Source organism: Alligator mississippiensis, chromosome 8, assembly GCF_030867095.1.
Source record: "Alligator mississippiensis isolate rAllMis1 chromosome 8, rAllMis1, whole genome shotgun sequence".
In the NCBI taxonomy this organism is placed as follows: domain Eukaryota; kingdom Metazoa; phylum Chordata; order Crocodylia; family Alligatoridae; genus Alligator; species Alligator mississippiensis.
This window is the reverse complement of record NC_081831.1, coordinates 68,005,729-68,019,964: the sequence shown is the minus strand read 5'-3', so window position 1 is coordinate 68,019,964 and position 14,236 is coordinate 68,005,729. Positions and strand designations below refer to the sequence as shown.

Below are 14,236 nucleotides of genomic sequence, written 5' to 3'. Positions count from 1 at the left end.
GCAGAAGATACCTCTCAGATCTGGAAGCTCTGCTAAACTTTCAGGTATAAGATTGACTGTACTATCACTTGCCCTTTTCCATGGTGTGTTTGGAGTTGATCAGCTTATTGTAAGCCTCAATTACAGGAATTCTGCCAGCAGCAATTCCACAGACAACGGCAACACATAGGGGATGTATGCGGGTGCATGTGCACCCCCTGTGCGTGGCAGCGCACCCTCTGCAGAAAAAAGGCGTCTGTGGGAGCCCACCACTCGCTGCTGCCGGCGCAGCCGTACCCCACCAGCTGCTGAGGGCACGCGCCTTTCATGTCCACAGATTCTTCTTCCTGTCATCCCACCCCACTTCCTCAAGCAAAAGGCAAACCCAGAGACCAACCCTGCCTCCTAAAATGGCTACATGTTTATTGCACATGGCACTACGATTCCAGTGTGGATGACTGGTGCAGGTATGTACAGACAGGCAGAAGCAGCCAAATTGAAGGGGGCAACTAGGGCACCAACTTAAGCAGGAAGAGGGGGATTGAAAAAAAAGTCAATAGCTGCTACCACTGCAATCCACCATCACTTGCTGATGAATAGATGCCATATGCCACCACTGCTGGCTGAGCTACTATCATTGGTAGCCTCTACTGCTGTTTTGTTATGCCTGTGGCTAGAAGAGACTCGAGGAGTAGCTGAAGACTGCTCAAAGGCCGACTTTAAATATGAATTAAACAAAACACGCCCTGATTTTCCAAACAGTCTAACATTAGTACAGTCACTAGATGGCAGTAAATGTAGGCTGATGATCACTGACCAGCATCCATGGCTAACACATTAGCAACTTTCAGTTCCTGTAACTGTGGGCTATTATTGAAACACAGGCATATCTAGCCAGCATGACACGTCTATTTGTAACTACAGAATGTTTTGTTAATTCCAAATTCATGGTGATCCGTTTAGTAGTTGCAAAGACTGAAGGCTACATGAAAATCTGAATACATTTTAGATAAAACTATGGCTAACAAGTGGTGAAGGATTTTTTAAGTCAATCCTTAAAAGGAACATAAAATGGTTTTCCACAAAACTTATTTGATGATGAATATGTAATACAGGGGTGGGCAAAATATGGCCCATGGACCGCATCCAACCTGCCAAGCAATTCCATCCAGCCCACAGAAGTTCACCAATTAATTGTACCCTGTCCAGCCCACACGTCTTACCCCAACCCTCATGAATAGAAAGGCCTGGCCCAGCCACTGCTACAGCCACTTGGGTACCTGCTCAACTCCCTGGCATCCATCAGTGACTCATCTTCCTGCTGCAGCACTCGCCCCATGGAGCAGGTAGGGAAGGGGCAGGGAACCCATGCCCAGGGGGTGGGCAAGATGTGGGTGAGGGAGGGTGGAGGGCTGTGGGGACCCCTCCCCCCCACCAACCTCTTCTCCCCAGTGATGCACAGACCCTGGTAGCAGCAGCAGACAGGGGCCCTTGGGATACTTGTGGCCTGCCCAGGATGAAGCAGACTGCCTTCCCTGCCATACGCAGATGCTGGGACTCTGCTGAAGTGGCAGGGAGCCCCTACTCCATGCCTCCTCCACCAGTCGCAGGGCTCAAGTGCCTATATACTAATGCTAGGAGCATGGGGAACAAGCAGGATGAACTAGCACTCCTGCTTGCACTAAACACCTATGACTTAGTGGGGCTAACAGAGACCTGGTGGGATTCATCCCATGACTGGGCGGTACATATTGAGGGCTATAGATTGTATAGAAAGGACAGGTCAGGGAAGAAAGGGGGGGGGGTTGCACTTTATGTCAGTGAGCAATATACATCAACCCTCATCAAGACAGAAACTGAGGTTGAGGAAGTAGAAGGATCGTGGGTTAGGCTACATGGGGGGCAAGGAGAAAGGGATTTGGTGGTAGGGGTCTGTTACAGACCCCCACACCAAGGGGAAGAAATAGATGCGGGGCTCCTGAGGCAACTCTCGGAGACCATAAAAGCTAAAGAGGTGGTAGTCATGGGGGACCTAAACTACCCGGACATCTGCTGGGAGACGCAGACAGCAAGGTCCCATCGCTCACGCAGGTTTCTAACCTGTGTACAGGACCTCCACCTGACACAGGAGGTGCATGGTCCCACTAGGGGGAATGCCATACTGGATCTGGTATTGGCAACAGGAGATGACATGATCGGGGACCTCCAGATCGGCAGCCATTTGGGAGACAGTGATCACCTTATAACAGAATTCAACATAAGATGGCAAGTGGGTAAGGTAACTAGTAGGGTGAAAGTGCTAGACTTTAGGAAAGCTGATCTCAATGCACTCAGGCGATTAGTCAAGGAAGCACTGCAGAGTAGGAGTTTTGAAGGGATGGGAGCCCAAGAAGGGTGGCTGTGCCTAAAGGAAACGATCCTTTGGGCACAAAGCAAGACGATCCCCGAGCGAGGCAAAAGAGGGAAAGGGGCCAGGAGGCTTCCCTGGCTGACCAGAGAAATCCAGGGCAGCCTAAGGGCCAAAAGGGGAGCACATAAAAAGTGGAAACAGGGTGGGATCACTAAAGATGAATATACCTCCTCTGCTCGTGCTTGTAGGGAGGCAGTTAGGCGGGCCAAAGCTACCATGGAGCTGAGGATGGCAACCCAAGTAAAGGACAACAAGAAGTTGTTTTTTAGATATATTGGGAGTAAAAAGAAGGCCCAGGGAGGAATAGGACCACTGCTAAATGGGCAGAAACAATTGGTGACAGGCAGGGGGGACAAGGCTGAACTTCTCAACGAGTTCGTTGCCTCAGTGTTCCTAAGTGAGGGGCACGACAAGTCTCTCACTGGGGTTGTAGAGAGGCAGCAGCAAGGCGCCAGACTTCCATGCGTAGACCCATGGTGCAGAGTCATTTGGAAGAACTGGATGCCTTTAAATCGGCAGGCCCGGATGGGCTCCATCCAAGGGTGCTGAAGGCACTGGCCGACATCATTGCAGAGCCACTGGCGGGAATATTCGAACGCTCGTGGCGCATGGGCCAAGTCCCGGAGGACTGGAAAAGGGCTAACGTGGTCCCCATTTTCAAAAAGGGGAGGAAGGAGGACCCGAGCAACTATAGGCCAGTCAGTCTCACCTCCATCCTTGGTAAAGTCTTTGAAAAAATTATCAAGGCTCACATTTGTGAGAGCCCGGCAGGGCAAATTATGCTGAGGGGAAACCAGCATGGGTTTGTGGCGGGCAGATCGTGCCTGACCAACCTAGTCTCTTTCTATGACCAGGTTACGAAATGCCTGGACACAGGAGGAGGGGTGGATGTCGTATACTTAGACTTCAGGAAGGCCTTCGATACGGTATCCCACCCCATACTGGTGAACAAGCTAAGAGGCTGTGATGTGGATGACTGCACAGTCCGGTGGGTGGCGAATTGGCTAGAGGGTCGCACCCAAAGAGTCGTGGTAGATGGGTCAGTCTCAACCTGGAAGGGTGTGGGCAGTGGGGTCCCGCAGGGCTCGGTCCTTGGACCGATACTCTTTCATGTCTTCATCAGTGACTTGGACGAGGGAGTCAAATGTACTCTGTCCAAGTTTGCAGATGACACAAAGCTATGGGGAGAAGTGGACACGCCGGAGGGCAGGGAACAGCTGCAAGCAGACCTGGGCAGGTTGGACAAGTGGGCAGAAAACAACAGAATGCAGTTCAACAAGGAGAAATGCAAAGTGCTGCACCTAGGGAGGAAAAATGTCCAGCACACCTACAGCCTAGGGAATGACCTGCTGGGTGGCACAGAGGTGGAAAGGGATCTTGGAGTCCTAGTGGACTCCAAGATGAACATGAGCCGGCAGTGTGACGAAGCCATCAGAAAAGCCAATGGCACTTTATCGTGCATCAGCAGATGCACGATGAATAGGTCGAAGGAGGTGATACTTCCCCTCTATCGGGCGCTGGTCAGACCTCAGTTGGAGTACTGCGTGCAATTTTGGGCGCCACACTTCAAGAAGGATGCGGATAACCTGGAGAGAGTCCCGAGAAGGGCAACTCGTATGGTCAAGGGCCTGCAGACCAAGCCCTACAAGGAGAGACTAGAGAACCTGGACCTTTTCAGCCTCCGCAAGAGAAGGTTGAGAGGCGACCTTGTGGCTGCCTATAAGTTCATCACGGGGGCACAGAAGGGAATTGGTGAGGATTTATTCACCAAGGCGCCCCCGGGGGTTACAAGAAACAATGGCCACAAGCTAGCAGAGAGCAGATTTAGACTGGACATTAGGAAGAACTTCACAGTTCGAGTGGCCAAGGTCTGGAACAGGCTCCCAAGGGAGGTGGTGCTCTCCCCTACCCTGGGGGTCTTTAAGAGGAGGTTAGACAAATATCTAGCTGGGGTCATCTAGACCCAGCACTCTTTCCTGCTTATGCAGGGGGTTGGACTCGATGATCTATTGAGGTCCCTTCCGACCCTAACATCTATGAATCTATGAATCCTGCTTTCACGGCGGTGGGGAGTGTGGAAGGCAGGCGGTCGCATTGCACAGGGCTTCCCCAGTGGCACACAAGTGCCAGGAGCTGCATGTGCAACACAGGGAGCCCCGTGCAATGGAGGCAGGTCAGCTTAGCTGCGCTCCTTGCCATATTACATTACATATACGTATATACAGAATTGATTTAAAAAAAAAAAATCAAATAGGTTTATTAAATCATGGATTTAAAAATCACTGGTCAGGAAGCCTTGATTTAATTACTGTTTTCTACAAAAAGTTTATTCATATTGTTTGATATTCTTTATTCATTTAACTTCTTGAAACTTTGTACTTTTAGAGAAATGTAAGGGCTTGACTGTGTACACAAACTTGCACAGAGACAGTAGGGCTGATGGGTGGGTAATCAGGTCTGTTCTCTCTCATCTCCATATACTGCCGTTAACAAGGATGTTCTCTGGAGACAACCAACTCGCACTATGCCTGAAGAAAGACGTTTATGCCCGACAACTTGCAGAAAACAAATTTTTCCAACTATTTAGTTGGTCTAATAAAAGATATCACATCTATCCAAAGAACCTTGTCTGTAAGATCTCTGGAGAATCCCATTTGAAAACAAACTAAGTATCACAGAGATGCTTAAATGGGATCTAGACTGAGCCCCAATCTTTACTACTCTACAGAGGAGCCTCTGGGAACCTCATAAGATAGGTCACAACAGGCCTATATTAGGGGCCCAGTTTATAAAACTTCTAAAGAGGTTACATGAATATATTGTTTCAAATAGTATATAATTAGGAGTTATAATCCCTATTCCATGATGATATCTTTGAGCTTTAACATATCTTACATTAAAAAGATGTATGTTGTTTTTAAGTATCTTAACAAAAATATAATTAAATCAAAAACCCCGATTTAAATTTTTTTTTAAATCTGATTTCTTGCGTTTTTTAAAAATTGTTGATGTTTTTCCACCCCGATTAAAGTCGCCTGCGATAATGGAAGTGTCTTCTTTCGACTCTATTAGTTGGATCATCATGAAAGCCCAAAAAGTATAATGCCCGCTCTAATGTTTGGCTGCAAAGCCCTTGCTAGTCTATCTTTTCCTTGAAAAGGTCACCTCAAGTTGTTTTTGACCTTCATTATTTGAAATGACATGGAATTCTACAGGTCAAGCTTGAAGGACAAGGACATTGGAAAGAGACTTTCCCTGACACACACCTGGTCCCTGCCATACCACCATTATCAACAGCTCTTACAACGTATTTCCCACATTTTGTTTGCTACTTCCAGTCCTTACATGTACTGTACAAGAAGCCTTCATCTTAGTTAAAATTTCACAGTTTAGCAAGCAGCAGTATCCTTCTCATGCGATGTGCCGATTAGGAGACTAGCATGCATTTTTCTAGTAAAAATAAACTGAAGGGAACTCAAAGTCAGTGCATTCTTTGTCTCTGCCCCATTTCTAACTTTTGGGAAAGGAAGGAAAGCAACTGTGAGGCCCTGAGTAGGGCAAACTTCTCTATATATGGTCAGACTTACATTTGGAATTGGCTAGTACAGCAGACAAGCTAGCTTTACTTACTCTTGTTTGCAACTTCTTTTATTTCTTTCAGTATTTCAGCTTCCATGATAGGGTTGTTACAGATATCAATCCATGACCCACTGACACTTTTCTGTGCAGCCAATGCTGTCAGCTTTTTCTGGTTAGGCACCACAAAACTGATCACGTAAGACTGGTCGCTGAGACAGGATGGGAAAACAAGAATTAAAAATAGGCAAGTGAAAATAATTTAAGAAGTACAAAAATGCCTTCTTGAGTCCAAGAAAACATTCTTCAGTGCTTTCATATCTGTAGCCAATATTCTCTCCCAAACTGTGTTGGTCCTTTGGTGACAATCTTTGACAATATTTGAATTGCAAGAGATTGCAACTTTTGTAAGTTGTTAGAAGTTGTTGTAAACAAGTTCAAAGAAGTTAAAGGAAGGGAGTAGAGAATCTGGACATTTATGTTCAGCAAGTTAAGAGTTACAAGCAACATCTCTTCAGGTATCTCCCTTCCATCAGGCTCTAAGTGGCAAGGTGAATATTGCTCTAGTATTCTCACTGAAGGCAAAACCTGTACAATGTGGATTTTACTTGCATTTAAGGGGAAAGGCTTACTATTCATTCCTTCATTTGAGACAGGATCAACTGAATTTGGGGTAGGAGAAACACGCACACGGTCACTTTAAGCCAAGGTGGTCCAACTGGCAGCCTGCACCAGTTAATGCACAGCCCTGGGCTCCTACCAGGCTACAACTCCTCTTTCTGCTCCAGTGTCTGCTGCAGCTGGAGACCCTAGTCTCCTACTACCTGCCTCAATTTTTCCTTCCTACTCCCACTCCAGGGGGCAGGACCGTGCAACCCACAGCACTAGAAGAGCCCATGATAGGGTTCAGCAAGAGAACTGATGTGGGGGCTCCCAATACATGGTATGGCACAGGGGTAGGGAGGCACTGCCTGTGTGCAGTAAAAGCCATTTGTGTGGTATGGGGGATGCGACTCTGGGAACTGTGGCTTACACTGGTATGACCCACATGGCATGCAGCCCTCAGCCACTTAGAAATTGGACCACCCTGCTTTAAGCCACCTCTGCAATCACTACGTTCCAAGGATTCAGAGTGACCCCTAGACAAATTGGATGATTGGGCCAAAAGAAACCTTAAAGGTTCAATAAGGACAAGTGCAAAGTCCTGCACTTAGGACAGAACAATCCCATGCACCAGTACAGGCTGGGGCTGATTGGCTAAGCAGCAGCTCTGCAGAAAAGGACTGGGGGGGTGGGGGTAAGGGGTGGGGGGGTGTTAAAGCAGACAGCTAGGTGGATACGAGTCAGCAGTGTGCCCTTGTTGCCAAGGCAGCAACCAGCATACTGGGCTGCATTAGCAGGAACATTACCACCAGACTGAAGGAGGTAACTATTTTGCTCCTTTTGGAAGTGATGAGACCACATCTGGAGCACTGTGTCGTTTTGGGCCCCTCACTACAGAAAGGATGTGGACAAAGCTGGAAAGAGTCCAGCAGAGAACAATGAAAATGGTTCAGGGGCTGGGGCACATGAGGAAAGGCTGAGGGAAACTGGGCTTATTTAGTCTGCAAGAAATGGAGAGGATTTGATAGCAACCTTTAATTACCTGAAGGGTGGTCCCAAAGAGAGGATACAGCTAGACTGTTCACAATGATGATAGAACAAGAGCAATGGTCTCAAGCTTCAGCAAGGGAGGTGTAGGTTGCATAGTAGGAAACGCTCTCACTTGGAGAGTGGTGAAGCACTAACCAGTGGTTACCTAGGGAAGTGGTGGAATCTCCATCTTTGGAGGTTTTTAAAGGCCCAGCTTGACAAAGCCCTGGCTGGAATGAGATAGTTGGGGATAGTATTGGTTTGAGCAGGGGGTTCAACTAGACCTCCCAAGGTCCCTTCGAGACCAAATTTTCTATTATTCTATGATTCTAAGCTAGGAGCCTGCACAGTCTAGCTAACTTCCTACAGTTTCTCAAGGGCACCAAGGTCATAGTGCAGACTGACCATGATCCTTCCTTGCTTCTTATAATAGGAGTTAGGAGCTATTATTCCGAAGCCATATTAGGGGTGGTTCCTTAAGAGGCATTTTACTTTATATAAGGAGCTTTAGTGCACCAGTGAACTGACATTTCAGGCATGTCCTAAATATATACAGTAAAAGCTCCATTATCCAGTATCCCTTGGGAACAGGGGATGCTGGATAACAAAATATACCGGTTAATTGAGCAGCCCCAGCCGCCACCCCTTTCGCAGGGACCTGTGGGCCCCACGGGTCCTGGAGGCAGGTCCTGCACAGCCCCACGCAGCCTGCTATGCCCTCGGGCTGTGGGGGGCTCAGTAGCGCAGACTGCTTTGCCCCAAGCAATGGGGGCTCAGAGAAACCGGAAGTGCCACAGTGGGCACTTCTGGTTTCACTTTATCTTACAAGCCAGCATGCCAGTTAGTGGAGCATGCCAGCTTGTAAGATGCCAGATAACAGCACTTTTACTGTATATGGCAAGCAAAAGGAGCCCCTTTAAAATGAATTTCTGAAAAGAACAGAGGAACAAGTGAGAACTCACCTTTTGGCATAAGCACAAATATTATCAATAAGTGGACAGTTCTTCAGTGCTGCTTCTACTTTGGCCAGAGATACATATTCTCCTGCTTGCAGCTTCACCAAGTCTTTTTTACGATCTAGGGAACAGTTAGAAGTGACGTAATCAAAACTCCTTTCTATATGTTTAGTTGCAAAAGCATTAAGTACCACATTTTTCTGAAGTTTAACAGAACACTATGTAAGACTTAGAGTTAAAAATCCTTTTTAAGAATCCATGAGCATTTCATTCTCAAGAACGTTTACTTTATGAAGCATCTTTCAAGAACAGAGATTTGAATTCTTAGCTATGGAATTAATGCTGATTTTTTTTCCCCATTTTTCTGTCTACATAGGCTGGATATAGACAGGGATAAGATTACACAACAGCATCAGTTACAGACCTTCTCATGATCATGGTAATGTTTAAGAATGTGCTTTAATGACTGATTCAGCAAGTTACTTACGTGTAGTGATTTACCCAAGTCACACCAGAAGCGCGTTGCACAGCAGCTCCTTTAATCTTGCTGTTTTTACCACATGCCCCCCGCCACCGATTGTCAGAGGGGCCCCAGCAGCTCTGCTGCTTCTACGGATCAGCTGGGAGGCAAAAGCTGTGGCATATTTAAAACCATGGTTTTTCCATCCTTGCCAATCAGGACCAAGTGGCAAGGCTGCTGGGGTCCCTCAGCCAAATGAGCAGGCAGAGGAGGGGGGCCATGCCAAAAAGAGCAAGATTATAGGAGCCATTGCAGTGCTCTTCCAGCAAAATTTAAATAGATCCTTACTTATGTGTATATCTTTAAGCACGCAATATCACTACCAGCTTCAGTAGGACTGCTCATGTTTATAGCTATATTGAACTGTCTTAAGCATCTTGTTAAGTTAAGATTTAAGTTTACAAAAATTGAGGCCAACCTATGATCTGCAGGCAACCATCAGAATGAAATTCTCCAATATCTCCAGTACAAAACCATCTCTGGCCATTTTCATCCACAGAGAAATCTTCTGTTGTCTTCTCATCATTTTTGAAGTATCCCAGAGAAACATTGGGTCCACCTATTATAATCTCTCCTCTAGGATTAGGCTTGTCTCTGAAAGTGTAGCCTCCTGTAAGTTGCAAAATAAATTTGAGTCCATTATACAAAATGCATTCCTCTGCAGGGAATTAAGGAAAACGTACTTAAATAGTCTCTTAACTACAGTAAAAACAATATAAAAACATAAAAATGGCTGTCCATATATCAAGAGATTGCAAAAAAGAGAACCCCCAGCTGCCGTACGATCTACAGTGAAGTGCGAGTTCTAAGCACAAGAATAGCAGAAGGCAGGGCAGCACCTCAGAGCAGGGGTGGGCAAGATATGGCCCAGATCTATCCTGCCAAGGGATTTTAGAATTGGGCCCATGGCAGGTTTCTCAGTCCTGCTTAGTGTAGGCACAGGCAGCATCCTGCACCATGGCATGTGCAGCAGGTCTTACTGCCTCCAGGTGCACAGCAAGGCTGGAGCAGCATGGTGGCTGGACTCAGCTTCGTGGCAGCAGTGATTTCGTCTGGTAGCCACTGCCAGTGTCGCCACTTCTGCCAAACCCAGCTCTGCTGCTCAGACACCCCAGCCCATCTGCCCTGTACCCACTGATGGGGGCACTGGACAGAGTTGGCAGGGTCTTCAAAGAGACTGGCTTGGGACCCCTGCAGGTAGGGTGCACTCAGCTGGGCAGATAAGATGAGGCCACATGCCTGTGGCCTCCAGCATCTAGGAGCAGGATGGGGCGAGGGGAGGTAAATCACTGGCTGATGACAGCATGGGCCTGTGCAGAATGTGGATCACAGCTCTGCCCTGGGTGTCAGCCCCATGCTTTCACCACCCCAGCCCCACATGTCTGTCCTGCTCCCAGACACCACTCCCTGCCTACCTGCGGTTCCATCCCATCTGCCCAGCTGAGCGTGCTCTACCCATCGGTGTCCTGGGCTGCCCACTCCATCTTGCACCCCTGGACTAGTGTAGTAATCTACCACTTGGGGAGTTTTGGTGAGCTGTTGCAGGCTGGGGGGAAACGTGGCAGAAGTCAGCACTGACCTGGCCTATAAACAGCTTACCAAAACACCTTAAGTGGCCCTCCAGTCCAAATAAATTGTCCACCCTGCCTTACAGACTGATTCAGAGAGACATGAGCTTTCAGATGCAACATCCTACTACATCAGATGCTAGAAAAACATAGTACTTTGTATTCTACTATATTTTTCAGGGTTTGAAACGCATACTTATGTTTTACTATTAGTTTGAAGAACTGAGGCCATATTTACTGAAGTCTTTAAATAAAGAAACTGAAAAAAAAATAGCACTCTCACCTTCTTGCCAATCTCTCAATTTAATCTCACAGCAAATGAGAGGAGCTCCAACTCTGCCAGTGCTATAGTCAGCAACTAGAAAAGTGAACAAAGATTTTTCAGTTTGGCATAGAAGCTGTCTTCCTGTTCAAGACCTGGCAAATTACTCTATAGTATGTAAGAGCTATGACTATTTTCAGTGAATTTTAAGAACTGAAGAGCTGAAATCTGCAACTTCCATGTATGTGTCCAGAAGCCTGTTAACATACCTTCAGTAATGGTTCCAGCTCCACATGTTTCTGTTAATCCATACCCCTGGCCAACAGGACAGCAGAAACAGATGTTCATGAACCTTTGTGTCTGAGGCGAAAGGGGTGCTCCTCCAGAAAGCATCATACGCACATTCCCTCCCAGCAGGGCTTTTACCTTTTTAAACAACAGTCTAGAGGGAAAAGAGTTGCATTTAAGCATCACTTGCTCCATTAATTTGTAATGAATACAAGAGTATATAACTACCCTCTTCACCTACTCATCTGACACACCTAGACAAAATCAAGGGTCACAGAAGGGATCATAAATGAGCATGTAGTCTGTCAAACATTGCAAAAAGCCATGGCATTTTATCTAGCAGTTCCTTTCATCTTGCTCAATACAGGACAAGTGGTTTTAAGAAAACTTCTACTCTTTTCTTTTTTTTTTGTTTTTTGTTTTGTTTTTGTTTTAAACCCCCCTCCCAAAAACAACAACAAAAAAAGCTACCTGGAAAGCCTATTCCAATGATTAGTTACTATTAAAAGCTGACTTTTCAAGTCAGACCTTTGCTGTCTTCCACTTAGTCATTAGATTTTATTCTGTTTGCTAGATTAAAACATGTTGGGGCATGAGATAATTTTTCTTGTATAAAACTTAGCCTGATTACAGTTCTCTTGACATCCCTTGTAAACCACACAGATATGAACCCTTATAGTCATACTTACAGATTACACAGAGGTGCATCATAGCCCCTCTTGATCTGTTCCTGTTTATAATCATAGCCTATTTTAAACAAAGTTTTCTGAAAACAGTTCATCTCTTGGACTTTGCTCATGACATTCTTATAAATTCGGTCCATTATTTCCTATAGAAAAGATAAAAAAATAAAGAGACAAGAATTACTACTTTTGACAGAAAGCACATGCATCAATTGTGCTAGAAACCAAGAAATAATACTTGATTGTTCTGCATGAAAAGGCACAGCTATGCTGTTGCTGCCAGTTTGTTGGATAACAGTTAACAGTTTAAAGGCGTCATCTAGTTAATCAGTATATAGCCCATTGTAGCTGTGGGCTATCCAAGGTGGGTAGAATAGCATTTAGGAAAAGGTGTGATCATGTCCTCTACTTCCCCTTTCCTCCTCCATCCTCTCTCAAATTCTAAAGTTAAAAAAAATAAGTCACATTACAATATACTGTAGTGTGATCTTCAAATGCCATAGTCAGTCCAGGAAAAGTAACCAAAGTACCTCTGCAACCACCATGCACTAATTAACAGTATAACAGGATTTCTACTAGCCGATTCTTAAATCTTAAACCATTCTCCCCACTACGTGAGCATAAAGAAGTAACCCCCCCCACGAGCTACATAACATTACCTATTATACAGATGCATTAGTACTTCTGGACTCTACATGCTGCTTACTCTTATGTACTATATGCACATTGAAATAATCTTTAAAATAACAAATCAGTTAAAACAAAATCTGACTGAGAACAGTCACATCCATGTGGACTGGGACAGTTTATATGGTAGGCCAGAGAGAGTGCTGGTGATGCCACATACTGCAGTTAGCAGACAGAATGCACTGAAAACACAGAAGTTTGAATTCACAATGTTTTTCTTGGAGCAGGCTCATAAGCTTATCAGGAATGAGGCTGCAAGAATGTTGTTTGCAAAAACAGGAGGCTTTGGGTGTTCAGACTGTTGGTATCCTTGGAAGCGGCTAAAAGGAGACCCGATTGCTGCATGCGATTCTTACATCAGCATCTAGTGACATGGGGTCCTTGACCTTGCTGACAGCATAGGACCTGGTGGCAGAGGCTGGAGCTAAAGAAATTGGCCTTAAGAGGGAGGAGGGGGAAGTCAAAGGTTGGAGCAGTGTTTGCTGTTGGAATGATAAGGTTATTCGAGTTCAGTCCCTTACAGTATTTTTGAACACACCCTTAGTCTAGACTACAGGGACTATTATTGCCCGTGTGCAGAAAAAAAGCAAGGGCAAGCTAGGTAGTTGCAACAGCTGTGTCTCCTTCCTCCCCGAGTCCAATATGCTTTTGGGGCTTGTTGCATTACATTTAATATTGCATTTAAAAATTAAATATTCCATGCTTCAGGACCAGGAAGGAATTCTACTCTGTGCTCCCCTCCCCCCATGTCTAACTATTCCATTCTCCCCTACTACCTTCTTCTGAAGCCTGGGATATCAGCTGCAGCTAGAAATAGGCACTGGGTAGGCTGTACTGGCAATTCTGCATGGTATTGAGAAAGCTCTTGGGCACCTGCTGATGTCTTGTTTATATGCTCAGGGTTAAGAATCTTTTAGAATTGGTTATTATTAGGAAGATATTTCCCCCCCCCCCTCAGGTCAGACTGGCAATGACATTTGGGAGTTTCTTTACTAGTATGGGATACGAGTTGCTTCTTCTAGGCCTATTCACCTACACATGGCAAAGCCAAAGCTTTCCTTTCTCCTGTTGCCTTCCTGTGATATTGTGCAGTTTGAGATTCTTTTGTACTAAAGGTCCTAAGTTTATTAGGTGTTGGGGGCTGTTGGGTAGCTTGTGCTGTTCAGGGAAGATGTCATATGGACCCATCTGGAGGCAACACCTATTAAATGGTTACCTACAGTTCTAGGGCCTAGACTCTGACCTGATACTCCCTTCCAGTCTGATGGTTTAAGTCGCTTACCTTCCTGTTCAAAAATACTTTACATTTGTGAACACACAAGACTTTATGAACATACTCCCTCCATTCTTGCATTAACAGACCAACATTTCAATTACTTGTTTGTTTTATGAATTATAACATTTAAAGAAGGCGGATAAGGTTCTTTGGGTGAATCTGATATCTTTTATTAGACCAGCTATTTTTTTTTTTTAAAAACATTTAAAGAAGGAGGTCTTGTGCTTCAGCACAATCTACTGCTGGATGACACCAATTACATCTAGAACAGTGAGAACTGCAACTTTCACACATGGCATTTCACTCTTCTCCTAAGTGACAATTTAATACTAATGAAGCAAGTGTATGGTTACTGCTGGAATGAACAACACACAAAAACAGGAGTGCTCTTGCTAATAC

General features: G+C 45.5%; 1 protein-coding gene across 7 annotated transcripts in view; it reads right to left on the bottom strand.

Moving 5' to 3' along the window:
- Nucleotides 1-14,236, bottom strand: part of ACSL4 (acyl-CoA synthetase long chain family member 4) — a 71,776-nt gene that overhangs the window by 5,344 nt on the left and 52,196 nt on the right. For 6 of the 7 annotated variants that reach the window (XM_019487806.2, XM_014607240.3, XM_019487808.2 and 3 more), the window contains 6 exons: nucleotides 11,881-12,020; nucleotides 11,173-11,345; nucleotides 10,925-10,999; nucleotides 9,492-9,683; nucleotides 8,560-8,674; nucleotides 6,020-6,177 (listed from right to left, as the gene is read on the bottom strand). In XM_019487806.2, coding sequence (XP_019343351.2) covers nucleotides 6,020-6,177; nucleotides 8,560-8,674; nucleotides 9,492-9,683; nucleotides 10,925-10,999; nucleotides 11,173-11,345; nucleotides 11,881-12,020 — 853 coding nt within the window. Of the gene's footprint in view, nucleotides 1-4,695; nucleotides 4,918-6,019; nucleotides 6,178-8,559; nucleotides 8,675-9,491; nucleotides 9,684-10,924; nucleotides 11,000-11,172; nucleotides 11,346-11,880; nucleotides 12,021-14,236 lie in introns of those variants that run through there. The other variant, XM_059732817.1, reaches the window with a different exon arrangement.